The following is a 13,940-nucleotide window of genomic DNA, read 5'->3' as shown; positions in this document are numbered from 1 at the left end:
CAAGCCCATTTGTTCACATATTGTCTATGGCTGCTGTCATAGTGTTACTGTAAAGCTGAGTGGCTGCAGGGCGCCTGGGTGGCTCTGTCGGTTAAGCGTCCGACTTCAGCCCAGGTCGTGATCTCGCGGTCCGTGAGCTCGAGCCCCGCGTCGGGCCCTGTGCCGACAGCTCGGAGCCTGGAGCCTGCTTCCGAGTCTGTGTCTCCCTCTCTCTTTGTCCCTCCCCCCTTGCACTCTGTCTCCCTCTCTCTCAAAAATAAACATACATTAAAAAAAATCATTTTTAAAAATAGAAAAAAATAAAAAGATGTACCATCACAGGCAGCTACACAGCTCCGTAAGGACGAGGATGTGAATGTAGTTTAAAGTACAGCGTCAACTGGGCAAACGTAAAGGCTTTTCCAGTCCACGCTGGACGGCAAGGGCCTCCGTCTCCAACAGGGAGGCCTCCTCGACGCGAAACGTTTGACCGAAAGGACGAGGTGGATCTGGGCTTTTGCGTTCTTGGACACGTGTAAGTGCATACGCACGCGGGCCCCTGCGCACACGCGTGTGTTTGTATTCTGAGTCTACGTAAGGGTGTGCGTGTCAGGGGAGGTCTCCACTCACCTCCCCTTTCTCCACCAAAGGCTTCACCTCGGCGAGGTCCACATCCTGCAGCTCCCGAGACATGTTCCTGCTGTCACCTGCCCGCAAAGGAACAAAGGGCGTGGGGTCAGCACTTCCTGCTGAGATGGTTCCCGGAAGGAAGCAAATCCGAGGCTGGGGAATGAACCCCGTTCTGCAGCCCTTACCTCCTGCACGCCCATCACAGTCCCAAGGCCCCAAACCCAATGGCCCATGCCACTCTCGTCTCCGGGGCCACGGAGGCGGATTTCCTGGAGCAGGAAACCAAGGCCCATGGACGCAACTACCTTTCTGACAAAATGGATGGACTGCCGTTCAAAGCCAGGTCTTCACATGCAGTTCCCCGGCCCAACCCCCACACCCAGGGCATTCCTCGCAGCCTTTTTTTCTTCTTCTTATTAAATGGTAATTGACATTCATTTCAGGTATACAACAGAGTAACTGGATACATTAGGAAAGGATCACGACAGGCCTGGTCACCCTACACAGTTATTACAACATCATCGACCGTGTGGCCTATGCCACTTCAGAAGGTGTGAGCAGTCGGCTCTTTGACGTTGGTCTAAGCGATATCTGGGGGGTCCCGCTTCAGGCCAGGGCAACAAAAGCAAAAATAAACAACCAGGACTACACCTTGCCGCATTTTAGGGGGCACCCCTCACCGATCCCGAAGTCAGGCAGCCCCAGGTTGACGGCCGAAAAGAGAGAAAGTCCCAGGAGGCTCCCCGTTTGCAAGCTTGGCCTGAGCTTCATCCCCCTTCGTCCTCAGAATAGCCCCAAAGAGGGGGTGGCCAGGCAGACATCACCACGCCCACCTGTGTGCGGGGCTCTCTGCTTCGTGCTGGCGAGGACAGGGCCAGGCCGGGGAATACCTCCAGCTCAAGGGGTCTGATGGGACTGAACATTCAGGGGCATTCTGGGGCGGGGGAAGCACTTTCAAGGTAGCAGGGGGTGGGCAAGAGGGGGTGGGAGTGTAGGGTGGGGAGGCAGAAGGTGAGGGGATGGAAGGTGAGAGTGGGGATTGGAGAACAGGTGTGGGGTGGGGGGAAGGGGGAGGGAGAGGGGATGAGAGTAAGGATGAGGAGCAGGGGTGGGGGGAAAAGGAGAGCAGAGTGGGACAGGGGTGGGAGAGCAGGTGTGGGGGGAGGGGGAGGGGTGAGAGCAGGGATGGGGAGCAGGGGTGGGGGGAAAAGGATGGAGGGAAGGGTGGGGGCAGGGGTGGGGTGAGGGGGGGCAGGAAGGGTGGGCCAGGGAAGGTCCCTGCCTGGCTCTAACATGGGCAGGTGACCTCCGCAGAGCTAGGCAGGGGCAGGGGCAGAGTCCTGCATGGTGGAAAGCCACCACAATGGACTCCCTGGGGAGCCAACTTTGGGTGGTGACACGTACCGAGCCTACTTCTGGGAACTTAACCTGGAAGCGGGCAGTATAAGCATTTACTCTTGGAGCTCCGTAATCAGACTAGAAGAACGAAGTGCCCCCAACACCAGGGCGAGGCACAAAGAAGCCAGAATGTGTTCAGGTGCTGCGGGCAGAGGCGGGGGGGGGGGGGGGGGGGGGGGGGGAGAAGGTGTAAGTGACGGAGGGCAGTCGGAGGGCCCCCAGGTCACAGCCCAGACCTCCAGAATCGGGAAAGCTGGTGAAAACCAGCCTGACCGAAGCCCTCACGTTGCTACTTTCCAGGGTGGGGCCCTGGCCCCCCAGGTGCCCCACACCCCAGAGGTGTAAGGGCCAGAGAGAGAGCGCACGCCTATTAAATCCTCTGAAGCCCTGGCTCCTAGAACCCACGGAGAGTCTCATTGTGAAGCACCTCTCAGAGGTCAGCTGTCAACAGCACCAGGGCCACCCTGCACCCACCCCCCGTGCCAACACATGGCATTCCGTGGGCGGATCCCCTGGGATGCTCTGGTCTGGGGCCCCAGCACGATTTTCCCCAGTAGATAACCAGCCCCACAAGAATGCCTTTATGCAGCCTTTGGAGTCTATGCTCCAGAACATTCTGAAAACAAAGTCGGTTTTATATTTGTGAGCATTCCTGGACAGCTGCCAGCTCGGAGGCAGGAGGCATGAAAAGCAGAGGTCTGTCGGCCTTGCTAATTCAGCGCGTTCATGGTCCCGAGACCCTGGCCCGTGGGACACCTCGCCTACACAGCCTAAGGAGCCTTCCAGAAGCCCAGGGCTCTGGCAACGCCGGCCTGTCACGCTGAGAGTGTGAGGGGCTCCTTCAGGCAGAGCAGCCCCCCACCTGTGGGCTCCCAGGACAGGGAGCCTAACCGATCTCATTCCCAAAGTTGGACCACAACTCCCCCGCGGAATACACGAACAGGTTTTATGCAGCTTAACGGTAATGTTTGCATTTAAATTCACTCTTAAATCATCGCTCAACCGCAAGAGTGAAGTGACTTTAAACAAGCCTCCATTTATACGGCCTCAAGCATATGCCATAGTTCCGTCCAGCCTGGTCAGTTCTTGGCTTCCAGATGCTGTGTTCACATCGGCATCTCAGCCTCCACTGGCTCCCTCATTCTCTCCCAGAACAGAAGAGAGTTTGATCCCAGCCTGCACGGGTTCCGAACCGTGCTCCGGGTGAAACCTCTTTTACCCCACACCTCCTCCTCCTTCCTACAACTCAGCTTCCCAGCCCATGTCAGGCGGCAGGTCTCTTAAATATCGAGTGTTTGAGAATTACTGCTCTTGAGAGCCCTTGGGGGCCATGGGGAGGCTCAGGTGGGGCCACTAAGAACTATCGCGGTGTTTCGCGAGAAAAACGGGCAGTTCTGTCCCCCAGGGGGCATTGAGCAATGTCTAGAGACATTTTCGATGGTCACGACGGGGAGATGGTACTGGTATCTTATGGGGAGGGGCCAGGTCCTCTACCGATCATTCTCCAGTGCACAGGACGGCCCCTGCAGCCCAATTATCTGGCCCCGCTTGTCAATAGTGCTGAGGCTGAGACACCCTGGTCTAGACCAAGGAACATCCATAAGTGCCCTGGGACTCTGAAGTCTGCAGGGAGACTGGATAAAGCGGAGGAAGCTTCTAACACCATCTGTGCCAGGCTCAGCCTACCAGGGGCAGAGAGACAGCTGACTGCTTTCAGCCCAATTCTACTGACTTGGGCCAGTCCAGGGCCAGCCTTCACCCAATTCTCCTTTGCCTGAGCCCAAAAAACTTTTCCCACTTTTCTTCCAGAACCCGTTTGTCTAGAAGAAATTGTACAAGGAAGCTCAACATAGAAAAACAGATCTAGCAAAGACCAACAACAACAAAAAAGCTGACGTGCGCTTTGGATAAAGCCAGGGAAAGGGCCTGACGCCCCCCCAGCCGCCCCCCTGTCCTCCCCCACCCACCGTGGGCCTCCACCGCCCCATGCCCCCCATGCCCACCCTCAAACACCATCTGAGCTCCAGGAAGCACAGTTTGAAACAGTGACGCATTCAGAGGTTGCTTCCTGTAGGTTCTTGTGTGCCCAGCACTGAGCAAAGTGTGACCGTACCTGTAACAGTTCCGCTGACGAGGCCCTATTGTGTGACAAGTTGGGGACACGGTCGTGAACAAACAGACCCAGCCCTGCCCCACCGAGCTCGCAGTCCTGCTCCCCCCCTAGGCCCAGGCACGGCTGCCCTGTCCCTCCACGAGGCTAAGCTCTCCTAGAGTCACAGGGTCCCCCCCAATGGCCACCACTGTCACCACCTTCACTTTACCAAGGGGGAGGCCAAAGCCCCAGGGGTCGACGGACTGTCCTAAAATGGCACAAAGCCAGTGGCAGGCGGGGTGGCGGGGAGGCAGAAGCCTGTGATGCCCACAATTACCTCTCCACCACCTTCTTCCTAAAACCGTTTCTTCTCAGGGTTCAAATCCACAGCATCCAGACCACTCGGCTCGTTCAGGAGAACAGTTCCAGCACATGCTGCTTTGCAGGTGATCGAGATGGTCTTCGCCAGGAGGGAGGGACGGGTGGGGGTCGGGAGGAGGTGGCCTGGTTTGGAGTGCTCTGGCCGGTGCCCCCACCCGCCTCCCCTGCCAGGAGCCACCGGGAGCCCACACTCAGGGGTCACTCCCCTCGGGCTCCCCGAGGTCCCGCTTGGTGCTGCAGGGTCCTCCCCAGGCTTGAGGCCGAGGGCTGGATGCCAGGCCCTGCCGGTCTCCACCACCGCCTGGAAAGCCCCTAAACAGAGCGTCAGATTGGAAAGGGCCAAGGCGGTCCTTTGGCAGACAGGGGGACAGGGCAAGGACACCCAGGACACAGTGAGTGGGAGCCCAGCAGTCCGGCCTCCAGCCCTCCAGCCCCACCTTGCAGGACGATGGATGTGTGCTACCCGCCATCCCTGTCTCCAAGAAGCACAGACAGCCAACCCTCAGGACAGGGAATTCGGCCAGGACGCGTCTCCTTCTGCTAAACACCGCCCCGCTCAGGGCCCGCAACAGGGCTCCAGGCCACAGCGCCCGCTGCCAGCCCCGTTCACTGAACCGCTTCTTCCTTTCCCAGCCGCTCTCCCCAGAAGGAATTCGGAGGAAACCCCCCAGAGACAAGTGAAAGGTCACCGGGAGCTGGGGGCAGAATCATCATGTACTAGCTCTGCAGTCCCCGCCAAGTTCTCTGGCCTCATAGCCTCAGTTTGCTCGTCTGTGAAATGGGTACAATTCCGGCTCCCAGAAAGTAGCAGGGTGGCTTAAGTTAAATGACGGCACATAGAATCTGGCACATAGCATAGCGGCCCCCCTTCTCCACCGGGGGGTATGTTCCAAGATCCCCCCTCCCCTGCCCAGGGGACGCCTGGCACCGCGATAGTACCGAACCCTCTACACCCCTTTTGCTCCTACAGACACACACCTATGATACGGTGCAATGTACGAACTGGGCGTGGTAAGAAATTAACAATAACTAGTAATAAAATAGAGCAACTGTAACAATATACTGTGACAAAAGCTATGTTGAGCACGAACTCTCTCAAAATATCTTACTGAGCTGTGTCTGCCCTTGCTCTTATGATGACAGAAGGTGGTAAAAGGCCTCTAGGAAGAGATGGGGGGGGGGGGGGTGACACAGGCGCGGTGACATAGCGTTAGGCTACTGCTGGCCTTCCGACCATTTGTCAGAGGGAAGATCATCTGCTTCTGGACCTCGGCTGACCGCGCGTGACTGACACCACGGACAAGGAGGTAGCTGCTTAATTCATCAGTGCATTTACTTTTCCCGGTCGCCACAGAGACCCACAGACATCTGGGAGGACCCAGCCTGTATGTTCTTCGCCCGTCAGGCCCCGAGCAGGCCCAGCAGGGAGGGGGGCCCCATGGAAGTGCAGCAAGTGCCACGTGGGTTTCCAGCGATCAGACCCAATGCACCACCACAGACGTCTCCCCTCCGTCAGCAACGTCCGTCAATGAGTAACGACAGCCCAAGGAAAGCTGGGCGAATACCTTTCTGGTTCGATAGACCCAGAAGACAGTCAGCAATTAGTTGGACCTCGTGGGCTCCGAGGGAAGCCAAGACTGGCATTGGCCCAGAGGAGGGAAGAACATGACCCCGGGGGGCCTGGGAGGGCAGTGGACAGAGGCCATGTCAGGCAATGTGAGGCCTCGAGAGAATTGTTAACCAGTCACGGGGGCAGTGAAGGGACACACAGAGCCCGTGACTCTCGAAAGCCTTGACGGGGCAGCGGGAGCACTGGCTTAGGACTCGGATCACAGAAACCCGCCTCTCTATGGCCTCGTGACTTTGGCCAAGTCATCCATCCATTCCTTTCTGGGGCCCTCGGCTTCCCCACCTGCAAAATACGCAGGACGCACTCTACACACATCATGTGGTCCGAGAGGGGAACCCAGGTGGGAACCTGTGCTATAGAGACAAAACGGTCCTGTCTGGATCCGCCCGGGGAACCTGGAAGTCCCTGTCCTCCTAGCCTCAGACCTCTCCCTGTCTGAAAGACCTGGGCGCCCCCCTCCAGCTCCGATTCTCCTTCAGCTCTGATTCTCTGCCCAGGGGGAGCCATCCGCACATACAGTATTGAGCAAGTTCTCCTGGGCCCCCAGAACTCTCACAAGATGGGGCAGAGGGGGTGTCCGGCATGGAAACATCCATGATGTATTCCGGGACCTCCAGGATGCACCCAGCCCAGCCAGGGCGGCCACAGGGAGGCCACAGAGAAACCCCACACGGACACACCAAGAATGACATCTATGGCGTTTACTGGAGGCCAAAGTCCATACTTCCTCTGAACTTCACGGGACCCATGGCACCAGCATGCTCACCATTTGACAGATGGGGAAACTGAGGCACGGGAAGGTTCAGAAATGTGCCCCAAGTCACCAAGCAACAAGCCAGCACAGGTTAAAGGGGAAAGTTGACCTTGAAGTCAACTTGGCGTAAATACGCAGGAATACTGTGCACCCACCCTTTGTCCAGGCAGGACGTCCTAAGCATGAACTGGGAGGCTTTTCCTATGTGGATCAGCCGAGGGAGTCACGAGCTTCTCCTCCACCTGCACAGTCCCACAGCGAGCCCCGATGAGTGGCCCGGGCTCTGGACAGAGTCCGTGCCCTAGACCTTCCTACTCTCCCTCACAACCCCCAGAAAGCCTTCCGTTTTAGCTCTCGCCCAGGAGCCTTGCTGATTCAGCCATTCCGATACTTTGAAACAGTGTTCGCTTCACTGTTCTATTTGTTGCTCACGGAGGTCCCTGGCAGAAGGTGGATATTATCACTCCAGCTTACAGAGGGGTAGCCTGAGGCGCCAAAGCAAAGGCCCGCATGACTTCCTAAAGGCCGGCACCCACTCTTTCCACGTGGGTGCAAGTGTGGGGGGCAGGAGCGGGCAGACAGCGGGCTCCCGGAGGCCTGTAGTGAAGCAGAGAAAGAGGCCGACCAGGGGGGGAGCGTTCTCACGCTTGCATCGATTCGGAATGTCAGCAACTGGCCCAGATTTTGTCCCCTCCGTAACACGCCTGGTTTCAAAGCCACATGAAAGTGGTGTTCTTTCCAGCACACTGGGCTCTTTATATATAGGACAGAATTTAAAAGGGGGGCGGGGGGGGGGGATGGAAATCAATGTGTGCTGCTGCTGTTAGGCACAGCATCTTCCCCGACTACTGCAATTCCCGAAGGTTCCAGAGAACAGACTCATGCCTGCATTAACCTCAAGGAAAGCAGCCTTGGGGTATGCCTTGGAAACCGCTGCCTTACTGTGCATACTGTTCTTTCTTGCCAGAGAGGTTTTGATATCAACCTACAAGGCAGTTCACGGGTCCTCTTGAGATTTTCTGGACCTTTTGAAACCCAAGGCTCTGGGGAGGGTGAAGAAGTTGGTGGCCTTAACTCTCCATGCTCTTCTTATGTAATCAACCTAGTAAGTGACACGGATGGACTTCCTGAACCCTCAAGAGAGCTCTCCAGTTTAGGGGAACAGAAGTCGAGAACAGGGTTCTCAAAGTCAATAAAAGGGTTCAACTGCCATGCGGAGGAGAGAGCCAGTCTAGGAATTCCTGGAGGGCCCCTTCCTGCTCCGCATGAAGCCCGAAACTCAGCAGGCATTCAAGGAATCGTTTGATACCAAAAACAAAAACAAAAACAAAAAAAACAAAAAAAGGAATCTCCCCAAACAAGGCAAACCCCTGCTGCACTCACTCCACAGGTACCGGGGCCAGAGCTGAAGTGGGACCTCCTCTCTGGGTTCAACCAGAGCACAGAACTAGCCAGAGGGTCCAGGACATAGAGCAGGAAGAGGGAGGGGTTCGCAATCCAGCAGCACCCACCCCCTCTCTGCAACACCCCCCAGGGATCATCCTGAAGGTTGTCAGTAGAATTTTGTCAGCCCGATAAATTTGCTTGGTAGAGAGAAGACCGTCTGCGGGGACAAGCAGAACAATGGCAAGTCCAAAGGAGGACACTGGTAGGATTCAAGGATTCTTCTGCAAATCTGAGGGACAAGCTGCACCGGATGGTCCGTGAGATAATTTGTCGAACGCACACCAACGGAACCAATGCCAGCACAGGGCAAGGATGTAGATTCCTCCCACAAAACCCTTTGTTCCAGAGATGGCATGATGGCCACACACACAGGATCCTTCCCCAAAATGGTCTCGCTGCTTCTACACCCTGGATGGCCTTCCAATCTTTCCTACACCAAGACGGCCCAAGTTATTTCCTTAAGAAATGGAGGGCTTCTTCTGATCAACATTAAGTGCCTACTAAGTCTGCAGGAAAAAGGTAAGCAGACTCAGCCCAGAATGATCCAAGGAGGGCACCACCCCAGCATGCCAGCCTGCCTGGAGGGGAAAGCCAGGGAGGGCGTTCTGGAGAAAAGGAGGCAAGTTCAATGCTTAGAAAGAGAGAGGAGAGGAAGCCAGGGTTCCTAGCTGGGAGTCCGCAGAACTGAATACCTGTTAAGACTGCTGCTCAAACACACATGTGGGTGGTGCCCAGAGAGCTGCTCAGAATCTTCTCAAAGCCAACGGAATAAAGCTAGGATTAGATGGGGAGCAGGATGGAGTCCTGGCCCCCATCCATCTCTTCAAGCAGAGCTGAACACAGGTGTAAACATCCCCACGTATACTGAGGTTGCCACAGACTTAAGAGAGAAAAACTATAAAACAAAAGATGAACTCCTGAGCAGGCCATTCAAGGCCCCCCAGACGGCTAATGAGCCTCATCTCCTATGGGCTCAGCTGGAGGAACACCCTGTTAGACTGGAAAAGCCTAGAGGCAGAGCCCCGGCAGGTAGGGGGCGGGCAGGTCTTTAGTAAATGTAAGATGGCAAGGCAAAGATTGGATCACAGAAAGGTCCCTTCATGGACCTGAATTTGTAATCTGTTCCTTTCTGTAATGCCAAATCAGACCCCCCAGATTTCCCTCATCTCTCTCAACACCCACCCTGGAGAACTGGGCTCCACACACACCCAAAGTGCCCCAGTCCCTCCGCGCACCCACCTCCAATAAGCCTGGGCTGGTGTGGGAGGAGGCCAAGAGAGTATCGGGAAACTCACCTCCAGCTCTGCAGCAGACACTGCCTTCCATCCATCTCTGGTCTCCAAATGGAAACAGAAAGAACAAGGAGACAGGCAGGCCTGGGCCCCGACTGAGATCGGGGAGGTAGGAAGGGCAGCGTGAAACAAATCCAGGAAGTCAAGTACATGCTTTAAAAAACAGGTCCAGAAGGGTCTGGGTGGGAAAGGTCGACACTGGTAGGGGAAAGATCCAGGGCAGCTCACCTGGAACAGGACCCCACTCGCTTGATTCGAGACACACAAGTCACCTGCCCAACCCTCAGTTTTCTGACCTGAGAAATGGCAAGAATGTCTCCCATCTTTCAACTGAATGAGGTGATAACACTGAAACCACAAGGCACCTTAGCCAGGTAAAGGCTGTTTACGGAGCACCCCCCCCCCCCCCCCCCCGGTCTGGTAACACAGGAGCAGGGGACACGTGGCCTCTCCTTTCCTTTCCCTCTCGCCCATCACTCTGGAGCAGACGTCCTCAACCCTGGCTACCTTCGTTATGCCCTCCCTCTAATCCAGCGCAGGGAACTTTGAAACGGTGCAGATTCCTGGCCCCTCCCAAACTCGCAGGGCCTGGAAATCTGCATTTCAGACAACGTCCTCATCACATTTTTATGCAGTCTGCAGAAGCTTAGTTTTTGTTTTGTTTTGTTTGTGTTTTTTTTTTTTTTTTTTTTTTTTGGAAGAGCTTCAAGAAGCAAAACATGAGTTGAGCACTTGGAGGCACTTTCACTGGCATGGGTAAGCTTGGGACAAAAGTCCCGGACACTGATTGCCAAGGAAATGCCTTGAGAAATGTAATTTGTGGGTATCATCAACAGCAAACACCTGCATGGCGTTCCCACGTACCCGGCACTACTCTCAGCTGTGTATGTGGATTAACTCCATTAACATTTACAGGTCTCCACTAGCCGTGGTCTGTCATTCCCACATTACCGGAGAGGAAACTGAGGCAGGGAGCTCCTGTCTGCATCTCTGGACCTTTCATTCCAGCTTTTCCCGGTCACCCCAACATACTGTCGTGAAAAAGAACAGACCCTTGGGAGTCTGGCTCTCTGGGTCCAAAGCCTGCCTCTCCCACTTTCAGCCAGGTGGCCGCAAACAAGTCCCTTAAACTCTCTGAGCCTCATTTCTCTGATCTACTCAGTGGAGCCAATACAGCTCAGGCAGAACTCTCCCAGGGACGAAAGGGAAAGCAGGGATGCAGCGGAGGGCTAGGAGAGAGAGAGAGAGAGAGAGGGAGAGAGAGAGGGAGCCCTGCCCCTCTACCCCCTCCCAGCCTGAGTCAGGCCTCCTCCCCACCAGAGTCTTAGATGCTGAGTCATCATCCTGGCTTCCTTTCCCCCCCCGAGGCACAGCCACTTTGAGTCACGCCTTGGATGGGATTCTCCAGAGTTGGGTCCCAAGAAAGAAGTGCAGCTTTGGGCCACCAGGAAAACACAATGCCGTCTTTCTTCCCCATCCACGCCAAGGCAAGCTCAGGCCAGGAAGTTTCATGAGCCTGGTGGGGCGGGGAGGAGCCCCCAGCTCTGTTCAGATCTAAGGTCCAACCTGGAGGGGGCAGCCAGAATCCAGCGGGAGCCCTTGCTCGCCAGTCTGATTCTGCTAAACTCTCAAGAACAATCTGATTTACACTAAATAAATAAAGGATGACCACGTTCCGCCCGGAAAGTTTCCTCGCCAGAAACTCAGTGAGGATCCTATTCATTTCCTCCCCGCTCACGGCAGAGGGGCAAACATCAAGACCAAGAACCCCTTTCACCACCTTCAGTCCCAACCAGAGGGGTCTGGAAGGTGAAGTTCCAGCTCTGGCTAAGCCTTGACAAGCCATACCCTATCTCTGGGCCTCAGTTTCCATCTGTAAAACGGGCAGAAGTTGGATGAGGAACTTGTGTGGGTTTTTCATTCCATTCCAAATTATCAGACCGACAGTTAGTAATCCTGAATTTGCATGTCGTGCCTGGAGATCTCCCTCTGGGGGAGAGAAGACCCCCAAACAGGTGCTCCAAGGTCTCTCTGCGAAGCCAAATCCAACACAGCCACCCCAAAGGTCAGTTGCCTGCTTGGGACCCCACCCGAGATATTAGAGGGGAATGGGGCAGAGGGAAGGAGCCACTCAATTCATTCAGTGCATGGATTTGAACCCCTCTCAAGTGCCGGGTATCAGGTTGCAGGGCTAGGGAGGCAAAGCCTTCCTTCTCAGCCTCTTGTGGGGGACAAAGTCCCACAAAACTAAGAAGTCACAGGTGAGGGCATTTTATAGGTTTGACTCCTCACACCAGGGCAGGGTCCCTCTGGCAGCTCCCCCTCCACTTGGGGATCACCTCTACCTCCCCGTCACCACCCCCCCCCCCCCCGTGCCAGGTGCCACATCAGCACTTCCCCCCCTTTCCCTGCACTTGTCCCCGCAATGGGTGAACCCCTTGCAAACAGGTGCTGGGATGTGCTCTCTCTGTACCTTGCTTACTTCAGTTCACGTTAGCGAAAGCCGGTACCGACGCCGAATTTCGGGACAGGAGGCACGGCTGGCGGGTTTGCGGGGACACTGCATTTTCACAGCGAGAACACAGGTCTGTATTTAGATATCTTGCTCATTTGAGAACAGTAAGTGTGGCCGATGGACGCGACGAAGAGAATAAAGCTCTCCAGTGTGGCCACGGGCTGAACTCTCTGAGTCTTCAATCTTTCCCCAGGAACTTAAAGGAAGCGGACAAATCCAAGTGGCCAGAACATCTGTGAGGAAGGGCTGAGCCTGGGCCCTCCCCCACTGGCTGCCAGGCACCTCCCTCTTCCCAGCCACAGACGGGTGCTGCCGCTGACCCACAGGGACATCTGACAGCAGAGGCGACAGACGGGAAAATTCGGGGGGGGGGGGGGGCGACGGGGGGCGGGTAAGGAAAGGATCCACTAAATCCGGGCTTCAGTCACTAAAGCGACAGAGGCGGTTTGTCGCCCCCCACCCCACCCCACCCCCGGCCCACCTCGCTCGTCACGCCCTGCCCTCCCGGCCCCAGGCTGGATCAGGGACCGCGGATCTCCTGGGAACGTCGGAGCAACTCCAGCTGCTCTTCCCCGCGGAGGGCCGGAGAGGCGGGTCCCGGAGGCTGGGAGACCAGGCGAGCGGGGGAGGTGGGCGGAGGCGAAAATGACGCCACCCGCAGCCCCGGCCAGCGCTGGGCCGCCACTTGCCCACACGACCCCTCTGGAGCAGGCCACCTCTCCCGCGCAGCCACAGCGCCAACCCCGGGCCACCTCGGGGTGCGCACCCGGCCCAGCGGCGCTGGCGGACCCGGGCTCCCGCGCGTACGGCACGCGTCGAGATACACTCGGACCCTCCCCCTCCCATCACACGCGCACACACCCCACCCAGGCTTCGAGGCGGAATCGGCCCCCGCCCCTCGGATGCAAACCGGTTCGCGGCGCAGTCTGGAAACCAGACACACCCACGGCCCCTTTTCCAGCCTCAGCTCCAGCGGTCCCTACCAGCCTCCTTTCTACACACGCGCGCTCAAGCCCTCCTTCCCCAGACACCCCACTCCGAGGACACACCCCGCCCCAACACACACACACACACCCGCGCGCGCGCGCGCACACACACACACACACACACACACGCACTCTCCCAGGCCCTCCTCCGGCTCCCCCTTCCAGCGCGCCCTCAGGCCTGCGACGCCAGCCGTGACTCCGGGGTGCCTTTGGGAAGCGCGATCAAGGTGCTCCCCGGCCGGCTCTCCAGCCGTCCGCGACCCTCAGGATCCCACTTTCCCGGCTGGGGAAAGGTGGGCGGGGATCTTTTTTCCTCCTTTTCGCTAACCGACCCCTCCACTCCAGCGGCGGCCGCGCCCCAAAGCCCCTCCTTGCGCCCCGCGCCGCAGGGTCGCCACGCACTTGCCGCTCGGGGGCCACAAAGGGCGGTCCAGGGGCTGCGGCGGCACCCGTGGGCGATCGACGCCTCCCTGCCCCGCAGGAAGAGGGTGTCGGGCTTACCCAAGGTACAGGGAGGAAGGCAAGAGAGGCCGGAGCTCGGCTGGAGGCGCGGCGGCCAGCGGGCGCGGAGGAGAGCGGTGAGGCTGTGCGTGCGCCCCGGCGTCCGAGCGGTGAGCCAGGCTGGGTTTGTTTATGCCCGAGCGGAGAGCGACTTTATACGCGCCGCGGCCCCGCCCCCGCGCTCGCCCCGCCCCGCCCCTCCCGAGCCCGCACACCGCGGGGACACACCCCTCGCCGCCCCCTCCTCCCCGGCGCTCCTCCCGCTCCCGCCAGTGAGCCCGGCCCGGCTGGGCTGGGGCAGAGCGCGGCGGGCGCCCGCCAGAACCCGCTGCCTGT

At 57.5% G+C, this 13,940-nt stretch overlaps 1 protein-coding gene across 2 annotated transcripts in view; it reads right to left on the bottom strand.

The window, feature by feature from the left end:
* Nucleotides 1-13,629, bottom strand: part of NDRG1 (N-myc downstream regulated 1) — a 53,932-nt gene extending 40,303 nt beyond the window's left edge. The window contains exons 1-2 of one of the 2 annotated variants that reach the window (XM_053208449.1): nt 12,077-12,410; nt 610-691 (exon numbers count right to left, since the gene is read on the bottom strand). In XM_053208449.1, coding sequence (XP_053064424.1) covers nt 610-672 — 63 coding nt within the window. In that variant the 5' untranslated portion in view covers nt 673-691; nt 12,077-12,410. Of the gene's footprint in view, nt 1-609; nt 692-12,076; nt 12,411-13,604 lie in introns of those variants that run through there. The other variant, XM_027063864.2, reaches the window with a different exon arrangement.
* Nucleotides 13,630-13,940: the final 311 nt, after the last annotated feature.

Source organism: Acinonyx jubatus, chromosome F2 (assembly GCF_027475565.1).
Source record: "Acinonyx jubatus isolate Ajub_Pintada_27869175 chromosome F2, VMU_Ajub_asm_v1.0, whole genome shotgun sequence".
Taxonomy (NCBI): domain Eukaryota; kingdom Metazoa; phylum Chordata; class Mammalia; order Carnivora; family Felidae; genus Acinonyx; species Acinonyx jubatus.
Note: the sequence above shows the minus strand (reverse complement) of the source record. Positions and strands in the feature narration are given on the sequence as shown.